General features: G+C 47.2%; 1 protein-coding gene across 1 annotated transcript in view; it reads left to right on the top strand.

Moving 5' to 3' along the window:
* LRRC9 (leucine rich repeat containing 9) overlaps window positions 1-19,053 on the top strand; it is an 88,794-nt gene that overhangs the window by 27,879 nt on the left and 41,862 nt on the right. Inside the window, exons 14-20 of the mRNA XM_063147672.1 lie at window positions 568-744; window positions 5,458-5,585; window positions 8,029-8,241; window positions 11,047-11,166; window positions 12,468-12,659; window positions 14,667-14,792; window positions 15,568-15,699. Coding sequence (XP_063003742.1) covers window positions 568-744; window positions 5,458-5,585; window positions 8,029-8,241; window positions 11,047-11,166; window positions 12,468-12,659; window positions 14,667-14,792; window positions 15,568-15,699 — 1,088 coding nt within the window. The remainder of the gene's footprint in view (window positions 1-567; window positions 745-5,457; window positions 5,586-8,028; window positions 8,242-11,046; window positions 11,167-12,467; window positions 12,660-14,666; window positions 14,793-15,567; window positions 15,700-19,053) is intronic.

The raw sequence follows: 19,053 nt of genomic DNA, 5'->3' as shown, positions 1-19,053 counted from the left end.
TTCTCACTGATGGTTTTAGAACACCACAGTAGACTTTTTACACCACCGTTGAGAAATTTGTTGTCTGGTGAGAAAACACCACCCCACGGTAGAGGGTTTTTTTTGGAAAACACTCTCTGTTGAATATCCACAGTGTGCAGAAGAGAGTTCCTGCACAACCATTGTTTAGTGTGGCGGGCTCCATGGAGTTTTCCATTGTGTTAAGTTGACTTTTCCCACTGTCTACAGAGTTCCCTGGCGAGAGTGGCAAAAGGAGCAAGTGCCACTCTTAAGAGAGCTGCCAGGATTGGGGTTTTGCAGCAATGGCTGATGGGATACCATTGGGAGAACCAGAGGAGGAGAGAGGGTGGAGGAACCGTCAATCAAACATCGTGATGGATTTTACTCTTCTCCACTGTAGCCCACAGTCACACAGCGGTGGAGTTAGAACATGTTGTGTGCGGAGAACCCCCATGAAACTCAACTGTTGAGTGGAGTTTCCCCACTGCATTGACCAATGTGTTGTCTGAACTGAGCCAATGTGTTGCATTTGTAAACAAGAACCTCTTTTCTCTTTTCCTTTCTTAGGGAAACTCGTAATTGCAAAAGTCTTTCTTGGACTCAGCGCTCCAGCTCATAATATGGATCCAGTTATCCAGAGCAAGTATCCTGGGATCAATTCTGTTTACCGGCCACGCAGACCCTCCCAATACGCCTCCTGCATAGCCAGCACTGGGGCTCTGCCTCATCAAGAGAAACCAAAGCGTGAGTTAGCAGCTCTAGCCAGAGATCCTTCTTTCATACTAGAGCTTTATCAGGGACATTTGACCCTGGAGATTGAAGGAAACGAAACCAAAATGCATTATTATTTTATTTTATTTATTACATTTCTATACCACCCAATAGCTGAAGTTGTATTTTGTTTTATTTTGTTCTGTATAGCACCATGAAAATTGATGGCGCTATATAAATAAATATTAATAATAATTAATAATAATTGTCTGGGCGGTTAGCATTGTCACCTCCCTGTAAGCACGTCCACACGTAAGGAAGCAGCAAGTGCATACTTGCAAGTATTTCTGTGCATGACCGCTGCATGTGTAGAGTCAAAGTAGTTAGGGCCAAAAGCAGAGTAGGCCGGGTGGCATGAAATTATTACTGATTTTCACTGCTCTATCACACCAGCGTTATACTGTGCAATCACTGGGAATTGCATGCAAAGGACTCAGATGTTTTCTACCTTATAATCTGCTGTTTCAGTGAAGTACTCCGATGTGTCCTGCTTTGATTGTGCTTTTCCCCAAAAAATAGCTACGTATTTTGATCCGCGGAAAGTGTGATTCTTTTGTTGGTCTCCGAGCGGCCACTGGGGGCATGGAAGGATGATGAGGAGCAGAGTTGCCCAGCCGCCTCCCTCGGCAACCCCCAAGCGAGCGCTGTGGAGCCCGGAGCGGGCCCAGCCCTCCCGGGGTGCGCGCCAGAGCAGGAAGACGAGGAGTAGGGCCACTCGGCCACCTCGGCAGCCCCCAAGCGAGCGCTGCGGAGCCCGGCCCAGCCCTTCCCAGGGCACGCACCGGAGCAGGGCGGAGATGGATGTATAATGTTGGTGTGATGGAGCTAACAACAACGACAGCTTTCATACGCTATGGGATAATTCTAGGGAAATGGGTAGGTGTGATGAAGCTCTCAGCCTACCCAGAAATAAATAGAACAAAGCTTCTGCATGTCTACTCAGACATAAGAAGGACTGAATCACTCGGCAGCATTTTTATGTAGCTTCCCAAGAACCAAGCCTTTGTATGCCTGCTCAGAAGCAAGCATGAGCAACATGTCTACTCACAAGTAAACCGGAGACACCTCTGCAGAACAAGCCACAAAAGTAAGCAAGAATAAATCATCCAATAGCTTCTTCCCCTCTCCCCTGCAGGGAAACACTCTTATCTCTGTTCAGCAGCTGATCATCAGAGATAAGAGCTGGGAGAAGGGCAAATCCTGGGGAAGAAGCTCATGGACTGGATGGAGAAACCTCATGGATTATATCTGGTCTGTGGGCCAGAAGTTTCCCATTCTCAGCATATGGATAGCCGGCCATCTGCCCATTTCATTTTATCTTCATCATGAGCCTTAATCCAATACAAAGCCTGAGAAATCTCTACCATTTATGAATTCTTCAGATGGCGATGGAAATTTAAATGCGTAGACCAATAGGAGACAAATCCATGTAACTACTGGATTTTATATTTTCAAAAAATGGAGGTATCAGCCATTATGTTTGTCCCAACAGTTGTAGGTATAAACTGAAAACTGCAGGTCGCTTAGTAGAGTTTATATTTAAGTCTGTGGACTCCTTTTATTGCATGCTCATGATTGGTCACTCGCAGAAGTTTGCGGGTCCTTTTCACGACAACATCAGCCTCCATGGCATCTGCAGTTTTTGAACTTTATTTCGCTTTCAAAAAGATCAAGGAAAACCCGATAACGAAGATTTCAAAGCACAATTCTTTCCTGTGAAATGTTGGAGTTGCGCTACAACCACACCACCATCTAGTGGTTGTAAAATGAAACGCATAGAAAGGTATTTCCCGAATCAAAGCACGTATCCACCCGTGTAAAGGAGCTGTTCTTATTCCCGCAAAAATTCAGAAGGATGCAGGATGTTAGCATCATGTGGTGAAGTCCTGTGCCTCATCCTCCATTCCATCTTAAGACTGGTCATGCAGTCTTTATTACTTCAAAATCAACTCAGCCAGGTTTTCCTCCTCTTCCTCCCAGCTCCCCCCACCCTGCTTTTTTGTAATATTTTTCCTGATGAAGACTGGACGTCTCGAAAGCTTGCCCACAATTTTGTACATATTTGGTTGCCTCACTATGGATTTTGGAGTCTTTTATATGTGTAATTCTTCCTCATCTTGCCAGCGTTACACTTGGTGATTAAAAACGTATTATCACAAGAATCTTGCGAGCATGACTACAAGTCTTAAATTGCCTGGGGACTCCAGTGCAGACGTTTCTTAAGCACAGAAGAGAAAAGATAACTTTCCCCCAACCCGAAAAGAAAGTATCAGTGTGTGAGTACCCACTAGAGGGAGCTCCAATCACACACATGGAGCCTCAGCTCAAACCGCTGTTCTTTGGTTTGTGTGCATAAGGCCATGTTCTGTCCTGATGCTCTGGAAAGTTGAAGGAGGGGAACTCAATACTATAAATTTTAGGATTGGAGCAACATTTTTCTTGCAGGCTAACTTATCTTAGGGGTATGATCTGCCCCAGTCAGGGCTTGGTATCATCAGAATAGATGGACCTAGGTAGGCTGGCCCTACCGTTTGGCAAGATTTAGGGGAGAAGATGAAGCCAGGAGTTGATGTCTTGGTTGTGCAGCAGCACTTTTGAAAGTATTGGCCCTAGCACGGCGGGGGCGGGCATCTGGTGCTTTGCTTCAGGCAGCAAAATGTCTTACGTGGCCCTGGATGAACCTTTAGTAGCCAGGTGCCCCAGGGCTCTTCTTACATCCTGGGTAGTTCTCTTGGTGATTTACAGTAGGTTGACAAGGGGCCCTGACACCCCTACTATTTAATAAAAGTGACAACGAAAAGGTGGGGATTTTCCTGTAGAATCATAGAATAGCAGAGTTGGAAGGGGCCTACAAGGCCATCGAGTCCAACCCCCTGCTCAATGCAGGAATCCACCCTAAAGCATCCCTGACAGGTGGTTGTCCAGCTGCCTCTTGAAGGCCTCTAGTTTGGGAGAGCCCACAACCTCCCTAGGTAACTGATTCCATTGTCGTACTGCTCTAAGGGTCAGGAAGTTTGTCGTACTGCTCTAACAGCTGGAATCTGGCTTTCTTTAACTTGAGCCCGTTATTCCGTGTCCTGCACTCTGGGAAGATCGAGAAGAGATCCTGACCCTCCTCTGTGGGACAACCTTTTAAGTATTTGACGAGTGCTATCATGTCTCCCCTCCATCTTCTCTTCTCCAGGCTAAACATGCCCAATTCCTTCAGTCTCTCTTCATAGGGCTTTGTTTCCAGACCCCTGATCATCCTGGTTGCCCTCCTCTGAATACCAGGTTGAAACCTCCTCTGAAACAAGGTTGCTAAAATGGAGAAATCTTAGGGCTGGGCTGGGCAACTCTGGGAGATCTAGGGCCCACCTTTGCTCCCCCGGACCCCCACCCACCGCAGGCTGCATTCCCCCCCCCCCCCGGTAGCTGCTATGGGGTTCTAAAATGGTTTCTGCAGCTACCACAGGGAGCTTTATCACACCAGTGTTATACTGTGCAATCACTACGAATTGTGTGCAAAGTTTTCCATCTTATAATCTGCTTTTATTGTGAAGTACTCTGAAGTTTTCCAGTTTATAATCTGCTTTGACTGTGCAGTACTCCCAGGCATCCTGCTTTAATTGTGCTTCAAAGGCAAAAGAACCAACCTATTTTGTTACTACTTTTGGAGCGAATCATTTGTTGTTTTCAGAGCGGCCACTGGGGGCGCAGGAGCAGGATTTGATATGTTTAAAGAAAAATTAAACAAAGGCTTACATCTGCGTAAGTTTTAAAGATAGAGACATCAAAATTGGCACAGTAATAGATATTAAGGAGAGCTTTAAGCATACCAAATTTGAATCGGATTGGGCCATCCGTTGATTTTTTACATTTCCCCCCTTAAACCCATTTCCTGGTATGCAAAGGATCTTAGGAGCGCTGCCGCTTGGAGTGTGATTTAGCTAGCAACAACAACAGCTAAACGCTGTAGGGGATAATTTAAGGAAAACAAGCACATGGGATGAAGCTACTAAAGAGGTCGAAAATACCTTGCAGCTAATTTTGACCCCTTGCAGCTCCCAATGTTATTTTCTTTGTCCCTTCCAAAAATAACATTGGGAGGGAGAGGCCCAAATTTCAGAGTGTGTTTAGGGGGAAATCAGGACTAGAGATGTATGTTAAAAGCTCAGTTTTGATACTAAAATAAATTCCTAGGCTAAGCACGTGCATAGAGGTACCCTGTTCCATAATTCTAAGTGTATGTCCCTCACCAGCCACTATTTTGCACCCAGGAAAAAGGAAAGGAACCTCTCGTGCAAAGTACTTGAGTCATTGCTGACTCTTAGAGGGACGCCTTCTTTTGCTGTCGTTTTCTTGGCAGACTTTGTAGTGGGGTGGTTTGCCATTGCCTTCCCCAGTCGCGGTTACCTTTCTCCCAGCTAGCTGGGTACTCATTTTACCGACCTCGGAAGGATGGGAGGCTGAGTCGACCTGAGCCGGCTGCCTGAGAACCAGCTTCCGCTGGGATCGAACTCAGGCCGTGGGGAGAGTTTTGGCTGCAGTAACTGCCGCTTTACCACTCTGCACCACACGAGGCTCTATTTTGCACCCAAGGCTCTAGTAAAACAACAACAACAACTAGTAGTTCTAGGAAGCATCATGTTACCCAGCTCAAAGTAAGCACCATCAGGGAATCAACCTTCTTGTTCTTTCCTATAGCTCCAGAAGTCTGCTCTTCTGTGGAGTTCAAGAACTGCGATTGCAACCTCCGACAGTGTGAGTGGTTTGTGTTTGATCACGAGCTGGTTTTGCCAGAGTACGTCGTTGAGTTTGAGTACATCACATTGGTACGAACTTCCTGTTCGCTAGCGGCATGTTCAACGCTAAGGGCTCATGGAGATGTTCACTGTGGCTTCACTTGTAGAGTTACCATGATGTTAGCCCAAGAACATGAGAAGAGCCATGCTGGATCAGATTAAGGGTCCATCTAGTCCAGCCTTCTGTTCACTCAGTGGCCAACCTGCTGTTGACTGGGAACCCACAAGCATAGAATCATAGAATCATAGAATGGCAGAGTTGGAAGGGGCCTACAAGGCCATCGAGTCCAACCCCCTGCTCAATGCAGGAATCCACCCTAAAGCATCCCTGACAGATGGTTGTCCAGCTGCCTCTTGAAGGCCTCTAGTGTGGGAGAGCCCACAACCTCACCAGGCAACTGATTCCATTGTCGTACTGCTCTCACAGTCAGGAAGTTTTTCCTGATGTCCAGCTGGAATCTGGCTTCCTTTAACTTGAGCCCGTTATTCCGTGTCCTGCACTCTGGGAGTATCGAGAAGAGATCCTGGCCCTCCCCTGTGTGACAACCTTTCAAGTATTTGAAGAGTGCTCTCATGTCTCCCCTCAATCTTCTCTTCTCCAGGCTAAACATGCCCAGTTCTTTCAGTCTCTCTTCATAGGGCTTTGTAAGCCACTAGAACAGAGTAACTGTTCTATTCAAGGCCAAGGTTACATGGTTGAAAAAGGTGCCGGACTATTCAGCCTTCTCCAACCGGCCTCCTCTGGATGTGTTGGGGACTGCAACTCCCATAATGCCAGCCAGTGAGGGCCTCCAGCTGCTGCCTTCTTCATTTCCTATGAATGCCTCTGGGTTACACATGGAGCTCAGAGACGTTCTTAGGAAATAATGATGGTGGGCAGCAAGTACATTGATGCCTATGACTACAGTGTGCCCAGCAATCAAAAAAATAGAAGGGAAACAAGAGAGGGGGACTTTAAATTGCGGGGTCAAATGAGTGGTTATGTTGGGGCTCAATAATAATAATAATAATAATAATAATAATTTATTTATTTATTACCCACATGTCTCTCTGGATCAAGGCGGGGAACAACATTAAATACAATATAATACATAAAACTGGTTAGAAGAGCACATAAAACCAATAAAATGTTAAAATAACAATCACAGCATCTTAAAATTCTTAGGTTTAAAATTCATCTGGGTAGGCTTGCCAGAAGAGACTAGTCTTTATGGCTGTCTTAAATACGGAGAGACTATTAAGCCGACGAATCTTTTCCGGCAGGCCATTCCGCAGTCTGGGGGCGGCAGAAGAAAAGGTCCTCTGGGTAACAGTTGTCAGCTTAGTTGTGACTGACTGGAGTAAATTCTTCCCAGAGGACCTGAGTGTGCTGGGCGGATTGTACAGGAGAAGGCGATCCCGCAGGTTGCCTGGACCCAAAACCATGTGGGGCTTTAAAAGTGATCACCAACACTTTATACTTCGCCTGGAAACTAATTGGCAGCCAGTGAAGTGATTTTAAAGTTGGTGTAATATGGTCCCCCCTAGGAGTACTGGTGTAGTCTTACTTTTCCTTTGTGACTAGCTATGCCTCCCATGGCAGCCGCAGTGTGGGGTGTCCAGGACAGTTTCTCAATTTGCCAAATGTGCCTACAGGCCCCCAAAGATGGTCTGTCTCTGCCATAGTGGTTCAGAAGTGCAGAATTAAAAGGTGAAGTGCACCATTTCTCCCCCTTCCCTAGCACTTCATTCCCCGGCAGCAGAGGGAGAGGAAGGAAAGGAAGAGGTGCCCGGGGGCTGTCTTCACGGCGCCGAGTTGGTGCCGCTTCCCCCCAAACCCCTGTGGTTTTACTTACCAGGGTGACGTCAGGTAATCCCGATGCCAAGCAGGGAGTGCGGGGTTTCTGGTGGTCATCTAGGTACTGGAGCTGCCCCGCCTTCCTGGTTTCCGGTGACCAATCACTGGTTGCCTTCCACCAGGACCACCACCCCCTGGATCAGCCATGGAGCAAGGTCAGACAGCGGAAGAGCTGGGGTGACCTTGCTCCCACAGAAGAAGTCAGGGTGAGTCCCTGACTTTTTCTCTGTGCAACTTCATGGGAAAGCCCTGCGGGGCTGCGAACCTGCAGCTGTGTCATATAACCGACGCAGCGCAGATTCGCAGCCACGGTGGTGCTTTGCCCACAAATAGACAGCCCCCCAGTTGGAAGAGCCGGCCAGCGTCTGGAGGATAACAGCAGTAGATTTGCTTTTATGTCAGAGACACACGTACATTAACAGAGAGTTCAAAACGCCGGCACATCACTTCTTTTTGGTGAACATACCTGCCTTGGCCCCAAGTTAATTTGTGAAGAGCTGCCCAGTCAAGAGTAAATCCAAGGTTTTTGATCCTGCTAAGTGTTGCAATGAAAGACGCTTTAGATTTTTGTCTCCTGCTGTATTTTAACAAACTGTTGGGCGGGGTGGGGGAAACATCTTCGGCTCTTTTGTGTAGCTCAAAGTGGAGGCTCTGTTCTCCTCACTCAGCAATGTGATCGGGGAGGAAGGAAGGAGAAACGTGGCCGGTTTTGTGTCGTCTCGGGACCTGCAGCGCGACGACGAAGTTTTAAGCATGGAGCCTGTAGTTAAGCCCAAGCCTAAAATCGTTTGTTTGGATGAAAAAACCGTGTTGGCGGTTGCAAAGGCCAACATTTACAGTCAGATCATGGTGAGTTGCTTCTGTTATGTGTTGTTATTACAGAATCAAAGCAACGTAGTGCTGCGTGCCAGTGATGGGACAAATTCGCCTTGTCCCTTGAAGTTTGGCAGACTTGGTGTGTGTGTGTGTGTGTGTGTTGTCTTAGCTCATTTATTTTTATTTATTTATTTATTTTATTACATTTATATACCGCCCCACAGCCAAAGCTCTCTGGGCGGTTTACAACAATTAAAAATAGTAAACATTAAAAGTATACAAAAATTAAAAAAACATAAAAACAGTTTAAAACAACACTATCCATTTAAAAACAACAATTCTGGGGTCCATTAAAAACGAAACTTAACGTTGTTAAATGCTGTTAAAATGCCTGGGAGAAGAGAAAAGTCTTGACCTGGCGCCGAAAAGATAACAAGGTTGGCGCCAGGTGAGCCTCATCGGGAAGATCATTCCATAATTGAGGGGCCACCACTGAAAAGGCCCTCTCCCTGGCTGCCATTCTCCAAGCTTCCCTCAGGGTAGGCACTCGGAGGAGGACCTTAGATGTTGAGCGCAGTGTACTCATCTCCTTGCCCTCCTCTGGGCAGGTGAGGGATTGACAGACGGGCACGAGCAAGAATGAGATTGAGGAGGACCAGGAGGGTGCAGTTTTGGACGATGGTTGTGGGAGAGCTTTTCAGAGCCCAATGTGACACAGGTTCTATTTAAACATGGAACTGCCCAATGATCATAGAATCATAGTAGAGTTGGAAGGGGCCTCTAAGGCCATCGAGTCCAACCCCCTGCTCAATGCAGGAATCCACCGTAAAGCATCCCTGAGAGATGGCTGTCCAGCATACATCTTGAAGACCTCTAGTGGGGGAGAGTCCACGACCTCCCTAGGTCATGGTTCCATTGTCACACTGCTCTAACAGTCAGGAAGTTTTTCCTGATGTCCAGCCAGAATCTGGCTTCCTGTAACTTGAACCTACCCGTACACTCGGAGGAGGCAACCAGGGAGAGGGCCTTTTCAGTGGTGGGCCCTCAATTATGGAATGATCTCTCCGATGAGGCTCGCCTGGTGCCAGCATTGTTATCTTTTCGGCACCGGGTCAAGACTTTTCTCCCAGGCATTAAACAGCATATGCTGAGTTTTTTAACTGACCCCAGAATAGTTGTTTTAAACAGATATTGTCTGTTGTGTTTTTTGTATTTTATGGTTTTTATGGTTTTAAATTTTGTATATTTGTTTTTAATGTTCACTGTTTTTAACTTTTGTAAACTGCCCAGAGAGCTTCAGCTATGGGGCGGTATATTATTATTATTATTATTATTATTATTATTATTATTATTATTATTATCAGCAACCCCGTGATGTAGGTTGGGCTGAGAGTCTGTGAGTGGCCCAAAGTCACCCAGTGGGCTTCCATGGCCGAGTGGGGACAAGAACCTGGATCTCCCGACTCCCAGTCCAACACTCTAACCACTACACCACACTAGTGGAGATTTCCCCCCCTCCCACTACTGGTGTAAGGGAGGATTGCACTTTGATTAATTGGGGACACTTTTTTATCTGATCAAAAGATTTTTAGTTGGTTCATCTAAGCTATCAAGCAGCCTAGTTTTTACCGAAATTCTTTTAAGAAGGAACCTTGAAGGCAATGTCAGTCTTCATTTTGAGAGGTAAATGATCCGTATTTTTTGCTTTTTTCCTCTTTATTCTAGCTATGCCACTTTTTACAAATCGTTTTTATTTCTTTTGGGTGGGTGCGTTCTGCTTGTCCCCACCCCACCCCCGCCCCTCCGCTGTGGTCCAATAGTCCTATTAATCTCCACCTTTTGGCGTCTGGAATTGTTATGAGTTTGCATGATGTATTTTATTTATTTATTTATTTATTTATTTATTTTATTTTATTTATTACATTTTTATACCGCCCAATAGCTGAAGAAGCTCTCTGGGCGGTTCACAAAAATTAAAAACCACGAAGAGCATAAAAACAACCAACAATTTAAAAAACACAAATACCAAATACAATATAAAAAGCACAATAAATGAATATACAGTTTAAGGTTTTTCAAACCATTGAGTCATTTACAGTACATGCTAGAGGCATTGTTGTTTCACGCCTTTGTTTATTAAAAATGGACCTAGACTGACGACAGCTCACCATGCGGGCCATCTCTGCACTTGCCCCGGAGTATTATTATTATTATTATTATTATTATTATTAGTAGTAGTAGTAGTAGTATCCTGCCTTTTGCCCAATGCTGGGCCTCAAGGCGGCCTTACAAAGTTTAAAATATACATGGGGGGGGGGGAGGGAAACAAAACCATAAACAATTAAAAAATACACAACAAAATCATAAGACATTAACATAGATGGAGGGCTGGATTATTCTCCAAAGGCCTGCTTGAACAAAAAAGTTTTAGCCTGCTTCTGAAAGCCCATCAAGGAGGGAGCCAGCCTAGCTTCCCCGGGAAGAGAGTTCCAGAGCACCGGAGCAGCCACTGAGAAGGCCCTCTCCCATGTTCCCACCAAGCGTGCCTGTGAAGATGGTGGGACTGAGTAGGCCGTCTGATGTTTCACCAGACCTGAGCACCCAGTTGAACCCTTTGCCACAGTGGAAGCACCGATAGGGGCGCTCGCCTGTGTGGGTTCTGATGTATCGATACTTCCGCTGTTCCTTAAGCAGATTTTAATGGCCTTTCATATTTGGGGAGTGAATTTTATTTGATGAACGGCAGTGTTGTGTTTAACGTTGTTCATCTATTCAGAGCGTTGTTACCCATAAATACTATGGACAAATAAGCGATTCCCCACTTCTTTTTCAACGTAGGTTCTGAACCTGCACGGGAATAGGCTGAGCAAACTCCGAGACATCTCCAAGCTTACTGGTCTGCGCAAGCTTATCGTCAGCTTTAACGAATTCACTTGCTTAGATGACGTCTACCACTTGGTAAGACCAAAAGCATCCAGGTTTAGCTCTTTAGGAACAGCACATTCGTTAAAAATTAAATTTAAGGCTGGGCTGAGGAGTTGGAAGCTGCAAGTAGATTGCTCCCCACCCCCCCAACGTCGTTGACCTGGACAAACTGTTAATAATCTTAACTATGGTTAGTGGAAAGAAGCCACCTTCATAAACCTGTTGACTTATTGCCACTTACCACAGTTAAGACTAACCACAGTTTGGCCATAGCTAGACCTAAGGTTTATCCCTGGATCGTCCAGGGGTCAAACCTGTTCACCTAGGTGACACACAGGGGATCCAGTGCTAAGGCAGGGGCGAACCCTGGATGATCCCGGGATAAACCTTAGGTCTAGCTGTGGCCCTTGTCTGTGTTCAGATGATGCAGCGAGCTGTGGAGAAACTGAAACGGAAGCTGAAGCGTTTGAACGCTTTGTGGCCGTGCCGGAGGAAGAGAGGGGAGAACGCCCTCATAGAATAGCAGAGTTGGAAGGGGCCTACAAGGCCATCGAGTCCAACCCCCTGCTCAATGCAGGAATCCACCTTAAAGCATCCCTGACAGATGGTTGTCCAGCTGCCTCTTGAAGGCCTCTAGGGTGGGAGAGCCCACAACCTCTCTAGGTAACTGGTTCCATTGTCGTACTGCTCTAACAGTCAGGAAGTTTTTCCTGATGTCCAGCTGGAATCTGTCTTCCTTTAACTTGAGCCCGTTATTCCGTGTCCTGCACTCTGGGAGGATCGAGAAGAGATCCTGGCCCTCCTCTGTGTGACAACCTTTCAAGTATTTGAAGAGTGCTATCATGTCTCCCCTCCATCTTCTCTTCTCCAGGCTAAACATGCCCCCAGTTCTTTCAGTCTCTCCCCATAGGGCTTAGTTTCCAGACCCCTAGTCATCCTCATTGCCCTCCTCTGAACACACTCCAACTTGTCTGCATCCTTCTTGAAATGGTTTGCCTAGGCTCCTTCTCATGGTGCAGTGTTATGTCTGAACCAGCCCATAGAAGCCCATCAGCCACTAAACTCTGTATGTAAAATGAAGAAAGCGAAAAGGATTTCTTGATGGGGAAACCTATGGAGACAAAACCTTGTTGCACAGGAGGAATTGGGGATCATGGCTACATTTGTTGACAGCTGTAATCCTGGCTAATAATCCTGGCTTTTTCATATAGTTATAATCATGGCTATAACCGTTCAGCTTTTTAATACAGCTTCATCACAATCCATAGTGTTCCAAAGAATCTCTGCTGACCCTTTGGTAAACATTCACCTTCACCTTTGATCCTGCGTTGCAGCCAAACCTGGAGTATTTTGATGCCAGCCATAACCATGTCATCACCCTGGAGGGCATTAGGGGACTCAACAAGCTGAAGCATTTGGACTTGAGCTGGAATCAGTTGAAAAAGGCGGGGGAAGAAATCGGCGTCTTACGGAAACATACCCCGATGGTGCACAGTTTGGATATCAGGCATAACCCGTGGCATAAGGTACATCTCCAGCTGAACTTTAAATGAAAAAGTTCATTTTTTTAAAAAAAAGTCTATGTTCACCTTTAAGTAAGCTGCTGATCACTATTATTGCTGTTGTTGTTGTTGTTATTATTATTATTGTACAGTCCAAGTCATTCCATAAACAAAGGTGCCCATGTTGGCCTTTATCATAATTTCATATTAGTGTAATGCAGCCTTCCTCAACCTGGGGCGCTCCAGATGTGTTGGACTACAACTCCCAGAATGCCCCAGCCAGCTGGCTGGGGCATTCTGGGAGGTGCAGCCCAACACATCTGGAGCACCCCAGGTTGAGGAAGGCTGGTGTAATACGTTTATTAGACCAAACAAAAAGATCACAGAAAATGTGAAAGCATTCAAGATCTCCAGATCTCTTTATCTGGCCAGATGTTACAAAAAGCTGGTAGCTCTACCACTTCTTTTACCACTGCCCCACTTCTTCTTCTTCTACTACTACTACTACTACTACTACTAGAACCCAGGGTCATCCCATGAAACTGATTGGGGGTGGGGGGAGATCCAGGACAAATAAAAGGAAGGACTTCTTCACACAGTGCATAGTTAAATTACGACCACAAGATGTAGTGATGGCCACCAATCTGGATGGCTTCAAAAGGGGGTTGGATGAATTCCTGGAGATGAAGGCTGTCAATGGCTACTAGCCCTGATGGTTGCAAGCTATCTCCAGTATTCGAGGCAATAAGCCAGTGTGCCCTAGTTGCTGGGGAACATGGGTGGGAGGGTGCTGTTGCACCATGTCCTGCTTGTCCATCCCTGGCTGATGGCTGGTTGGCCACTGTGTAAACAGAGTGCTGTACTAGATGGACCCTTGGTCTGATCCAGCATGGCACCTCTTATGTTCTTATGTACTACTACTACTACATACTATTCCTTCCACCACTACATAACTACCAATCCTTGTACTACTGCCCACTACTATTTCTAGAGTGGAGCTATTACTTCCCATGATGTTGAAACTGTACTTTTATTGATGCAACCTAAAATGGTGTCGTGACTAGGCCTGTTCCTCTTAGGCTGGGGGAAGGAGTTTCAGGCGATCAATCAGAATCAGATCCTGAAGCAGAAGAGACAACGCCAGAAACGTAACTGCCTGCATGGGAAGTGGGGGAGGTGACTCTCACGGGCTCTTCACCAGCTGGGGATGAACCTTCGCCAGACCTTATCACTGAAAACATTAACAACACACAGTCTGTGGAAAATCAGTATTCTTCCAAGGGGGAGGGCACTTCAGGGCTGCCTGATTCTAGAGTCTGCCAAAGACTCAAACAGGCGGAGCTACAGGAAGGCCAGAGAAAGTCAACCCGGCTAGCTTCTCGCCAGAGGTTTCTTCAGAACCAGCATCCTTGAAGTTAAAGCATTTTTCTTGAAAGGACATAGTGTGCATAGTTTTGCATAGAGGAAAGTGTTAAGTTTAAGAAAGTAAAAGGCTTGCGTAGTCATTAAAATTGTGTGTGTGGCTATCTCAAGGCTAAACAGAGGAAGACTATCTGTGATCAATTACCTTGAGATAGAAGCTGTACTGGGAACCTTGCCAGGATTCTCTAAGATATCATGGTGTTAATGATATGACTATACCAAAGAACCTTGAGGCTGGGTTAGCCTAATCACAGCTGTATGTAATATAGATAAAAACCATGTATATATGTATATGTGTATAGCTTTTGACACTCTGCACAATGACACGGAACTGTAAAGAAGTCTGAAGCTAACAAACTTACTCTGCTAAGTAAGACCTGCATTGTGAGCTGTGTTTCTGAGCACAAACAGAATTCCCAAGGAAAAGTTCTGGCCCCAACAGAAAGTGCCTATAGACTAGACTCTCCTCAGGTGGAAAGAGATGTTTCTTGCCTGAATCAAGCTTTGTGGATTCCGTGACAGACCTCTCTATTCTCTCCCAATAAGGCGGGAGATTTTGGGAAACATGACAAATGGATGCAACCCCATTCTGTTTCTCTTCTCCCCAAGCCAGCCTCTGTGCGGTTAAGCGTCATAGGCCAGCTGAGGGCTCTGACGCACCTTGATGGGATTTTGATCACTGAGGACGAGGCAGCGGCAGCGATTCAGTACATGGCGGACTCCAAAATCACTCAGGTTGGATGGTCTGGGTTCGTTTTGTTGCTTAACATGGTGGTTTTGCATTGATTGCATATATGGCTTAGGGCAATTGATCTCATTGGCAAATGATGAACAGGCCGCCGAAGCTGATCTTGCATTACGAGCAGATTCGGATGGGTGAAGCCTGCTGGTAGGCTCATGCCTGAAAAAAGGGAAGGAACCTCTCGTGCAAGCACTGAGTCATTACTGACTCTTGGAGGGACGCCAGCTTTCGCTGACGTTTTCTTGGCAGGCCTTATAGCGGGGTGGTTTGCCGTTGCCTTCCCCGGCCGTTATTCCCTTTCCCCCAGCTAACTGGGTACTCATTTTACCAACCTCGGGAGGATGGAAGGCTGAGTCAACCTGAGCCGGCTGCCTGAAACCAGCTTCCGCTGGGATCGAACTCAGGCCGTGGGGAGAGTTTCAGCTGCAGAAACTGCTGCTTTACCGCTCTGCGCCACACGAGGCTCCAGGCTCATGCCTACGCCTGGATTATACAAACTGGCAGTTCCATTCGGGATCTATACACTCGACTGCCATGATTTGCGCTGTCCCCAGACTCTGAGCTATGCTACGATCGATTGCAGCAAGACTTTTGAGTGCGCTCGTTTCATACTTTACCGGGAAGGGGTTTACAAAAAGGCGTCTCCTTTCCCCCTACGCAAATGACAAAACGTCTCCGTGGAGCCTTTGATTGGGGGTGACGATGTACAAAACGTACCTTCGCTTGCACTCTGTCGCGCCGTTGAATCCGGTGATTTCCTTTCCCCAGGTGTCGCTGGTGGAGCATTCTCGGACAGACCAAGAGAAACTGCGCATACTTAGCGTCCTGCCTTATGCCAAAATCCTGAGCCAGATTAGCGAGAACAAAGTGGACGTATGTCAGAACAACTGGTTTTCAAAGGTAAGGGGGGCGGAATCTCATCCACTACTGTCCACTCGTTCTTAAATTAGCATGCGCCCAGGGCCGGCGCTGCCATAGAGGCAGTTAAGGCAGCGGCCTAGAGCGCCAAGCAAAGGAGGGTGCCAAACGGTGTGCCCGGAAGCTGCTCTCCTAGAGCGGCTTCCAGGTGCGCTGTTCTGAAGCCCCCCCCCTCCAACCCCAGCATCCTGGCTTCGAAGCCAGGATGCTGGGGTTGGGGGGCGGGGGGCGGCTTCGGAACAGCGCGCCTGGCTGGAAGCCACTCACAGCCTAGGGCGCTAAATAGTCTGGCACCGGCCCTGCATGCGCCGCTTCTCAGTTTCATGGTGATAGCCTTTATCGGTGGTGCTTCCATAAACTTCGGGCGGAATTCTTCTGCGGCTTTCATAACCTGGGAGTATTTTGCACCTCCCTCACCTCCTGGAAGCTCCTGCTCTGAGGAGTGGGAAGCTGAATGAGATACGGCAGAGCTCGTCTTGCGGTACGATGTTCACCCATTGCCGCCTGCACCTTTGTGTATATCCCACCCTTCCTCCAAGAAGCTCAGGGTACTGTACACGGCTCTCCCCTCCCCATCTCTGTTTTTATTCTCACAACAACCCTGGGAGGTAGGTTAGGCTGAGAGATGATGATGAATAGCACAGGATTACCCAGTGAGCTTTACGGCTGAATGGGGATTTGCACCCAGGTCCCTCCAGTCCGAGTCCAGCATGCTAATCACTACATTACACTGGCTGTTATCTCCTTCTCCTCCTCTCGCTTCCTTCCCTCCCTGGCTCAGCCCTGGCTCTTGCTTCCCTCCTCCTCCTCCTCCTCCTCCTCCTTCTCCTCCTTCTATTTTTTGTATCCCGCCTTTTGCTCAATGCTGGGCCTCAAGGCGGCCTTACAGAGTTTAAAACATATATTGCAGGGGGTGGGGAACATAGTTTAAAATACACAACACAATTTTTAGACATTAACTTAGATGGAGGGCCAGATTATTCTCCAAAGACCTGCTGGAACAAAAAAGTTTTAGCCTGCTTCCGAAAGCCCATCAAGGAGGGAGCCAGCCTAGCTTCCCCGGGAAGAGAGTTCCAGAGCACCGGAGCAGCCACCGAGAAGGCCCTCTCCCATGTTCCCACCAAGCGCACCTGTGAAGATGGTGGGACTAAAAGAAGGGCTTCTCCAGAAGATCTCAAAGCACGGGCAGGCTCATAAATAACTTGGACCCGAGCCATATAGGGCTTTATAGGTCATAACCAGCACTTGGAACTGTGCCCGGAAACAGACTGGAAGCCAGTGGAGCTGTTTTAACAGGGGAGTTGTATGCTCCCTGTAACCAGCCCCGGTCAACAATCTGGCTACAGCTCTTTGAACCAGCTGAAGTTTCTGAACACTCTTCAAAGGCAGCCCCACGTAGAGTGTGTTACAGTAATCCAGTCGGGATGTAACTAAGGCATGTGTCACCATGGCCAGGCCCAACACCTCTAGGAACGGGTGCAGCTGGTGCACTAGCTTTTAACTGTGCAAATGCACTCCTGGCCACCGCTGAAACCTGGGCATCCAGGCTCAGGGCTGAATCCAGAAGTATACCCAAGCTGCGGACTTGTGTCTTCAGGGGGAGTGTAACCCCATCCAACAGAAGTTGAATCCCTATTCCCTGATCTGCCTTTGGACTGACCAGGAGCACCTCTGTCTTATCTGGATCAAGCTTCAATTTGTTTGCCCTCATCCAATCCATTACTGCTAACAAACACCGGTTTAGCACAGAAACCGCTTCCTTGGAATTGGGTGGAAAGGAGTAGTAGAGTTGGGTGTCATCAGCATACTGGTTGAACTTCACCCCACAACTCCGGATAACCTCTCCCAACGGTTTCATGTATATGTTAAATAGCATGGGGGACAAAACAGAGCCCTGAGGGACTCCACAGGCCAACGGCCGAGGAGTCGAACAGGAGTCCTCCAGTACCACCTTCTGGGTCCGTCCATCCTTACCCCATCCGCTACCCTGCTCTCCACGCCTGTCAAAGATGCTGCTGCTTTTCGGCATCTTCGGGCAACCCAGCCAGCATCCTTCGATTACCAGGCGCTTCCTTCCGTTAGCCCAGGGGCAGGTAATTATGTTGGGCTGAAGAGCAGAATTCAGATCTTGGAAGGGTCTTGGGAGCCACATTCCAGAGATGGGCAGGGCTAAAAGTGAAGGGGGAAGGGCTGCGCTTACAGTGGGTGGCGCTAAAGGAGCAGAAGAGACAAGGAATTGTTATCATCATTATCATCATTATTTCTATTTATTAGATTTCTATACCGCCCCATAGCCAAAGCTCTCTGGGTGGTTTACATAAGATTAAAACAATTAAAAACAATATACAAAATGTCAAACCACAAACACGTACAACCTACACAGAAACATATATCTAAAAACAATTATAAACAACTATAAAAACAGATCCAGGATCGATGAAGCTCATATATTGCTAAATGCCTGGGGAAAGAGAAAAGTTTTCACCTGGTGCTGAAAAGATAGCAATGTTGGCACCAGGCGGGCCTCATCGGGCAGATCATTCCATAATTGGGGGGGCCACCATTGAGAAGGCCCTCGAAGTAGGCACCCGGAGGAGGACCTTAGATGTTCAACGCAGTGTACGGGTAGGTTCATATTGGGAAAGGCGTTCCGTCAGGTATTGTCAGGATGTGAGTGGATTGGGAGAGTCTGCTTGTCCAACAGGTCCAAGGGGCAGACGTCCAGGAGGGTCCAGACTGCTGTGCCCTGAGAGCTGTCAGGACACCACGGGGGCCTTGACCCAGACTCCTCTTCATGCTCAGTGGCTTCAAGGATCTGGCAGGCAGGAGGATCCAATGCCCGTCCTTCCCGCCCCATTGGGATCCCCTTGGCCCTGCAGAAAACGGTAGAGGGTTTCCCTAAGAGGAAAAGCTGACAATGTTTGGGTATTTTACTTTGGGGGGGGGGGAGTCGGCAAAGGACATGATAAAAGGTTTATAAAACTATGCATGGAAACGGTGCGGAAAGAGACAGAGGTTTTTTTCCTCCCTCTCATAATACCAGAATGCGGGGTAACCAATGAAACTGGCTGGCTGGAAAGTCTGGGCAGAGAAAGGGAAGCCCTTTCCCCCAGTAGTCCCTAATGAATGGAATTGCTGCCTGCAGGCAAGTTGTTGGCTAGTGGTTTAAAACGAGAATGGGTAAATACGTAGAGGAGAACCAGATCGGCGGTTCCTAGTCGCGATGGGTGTGGGCATCTTTTTTATTTATCTATCTATCTGTCTATCTATCTATTTATTACATTTCTATACCGCCCAGTAGTTGGAGCTCTCTGGGCGGTTCACAAAAATTAAAAA

Source organism: Elgaria multicarinata, chromosome 2, assembly GCF_023053635.1.
Source record: "Elgaria multicarinata webbii isolate HBS135686 ecotype San Diego chromosome 2, rElgMul1.1.pri, whole genome shotgun sequence".
In the NCBI taxonomy this organism is placed as follows: domain Eukaryota; kingdom Metazoa; phylum Chordata; class Lepidosauria; order Squamata; family Anguidae; genus Elgaria; species Elgaria multicarinata.
The sequence above is the reverse complement of the archived record's forward strand: the minus strand, read 5'-3'. Positions and strand labels throughout refer to the sequence as shown.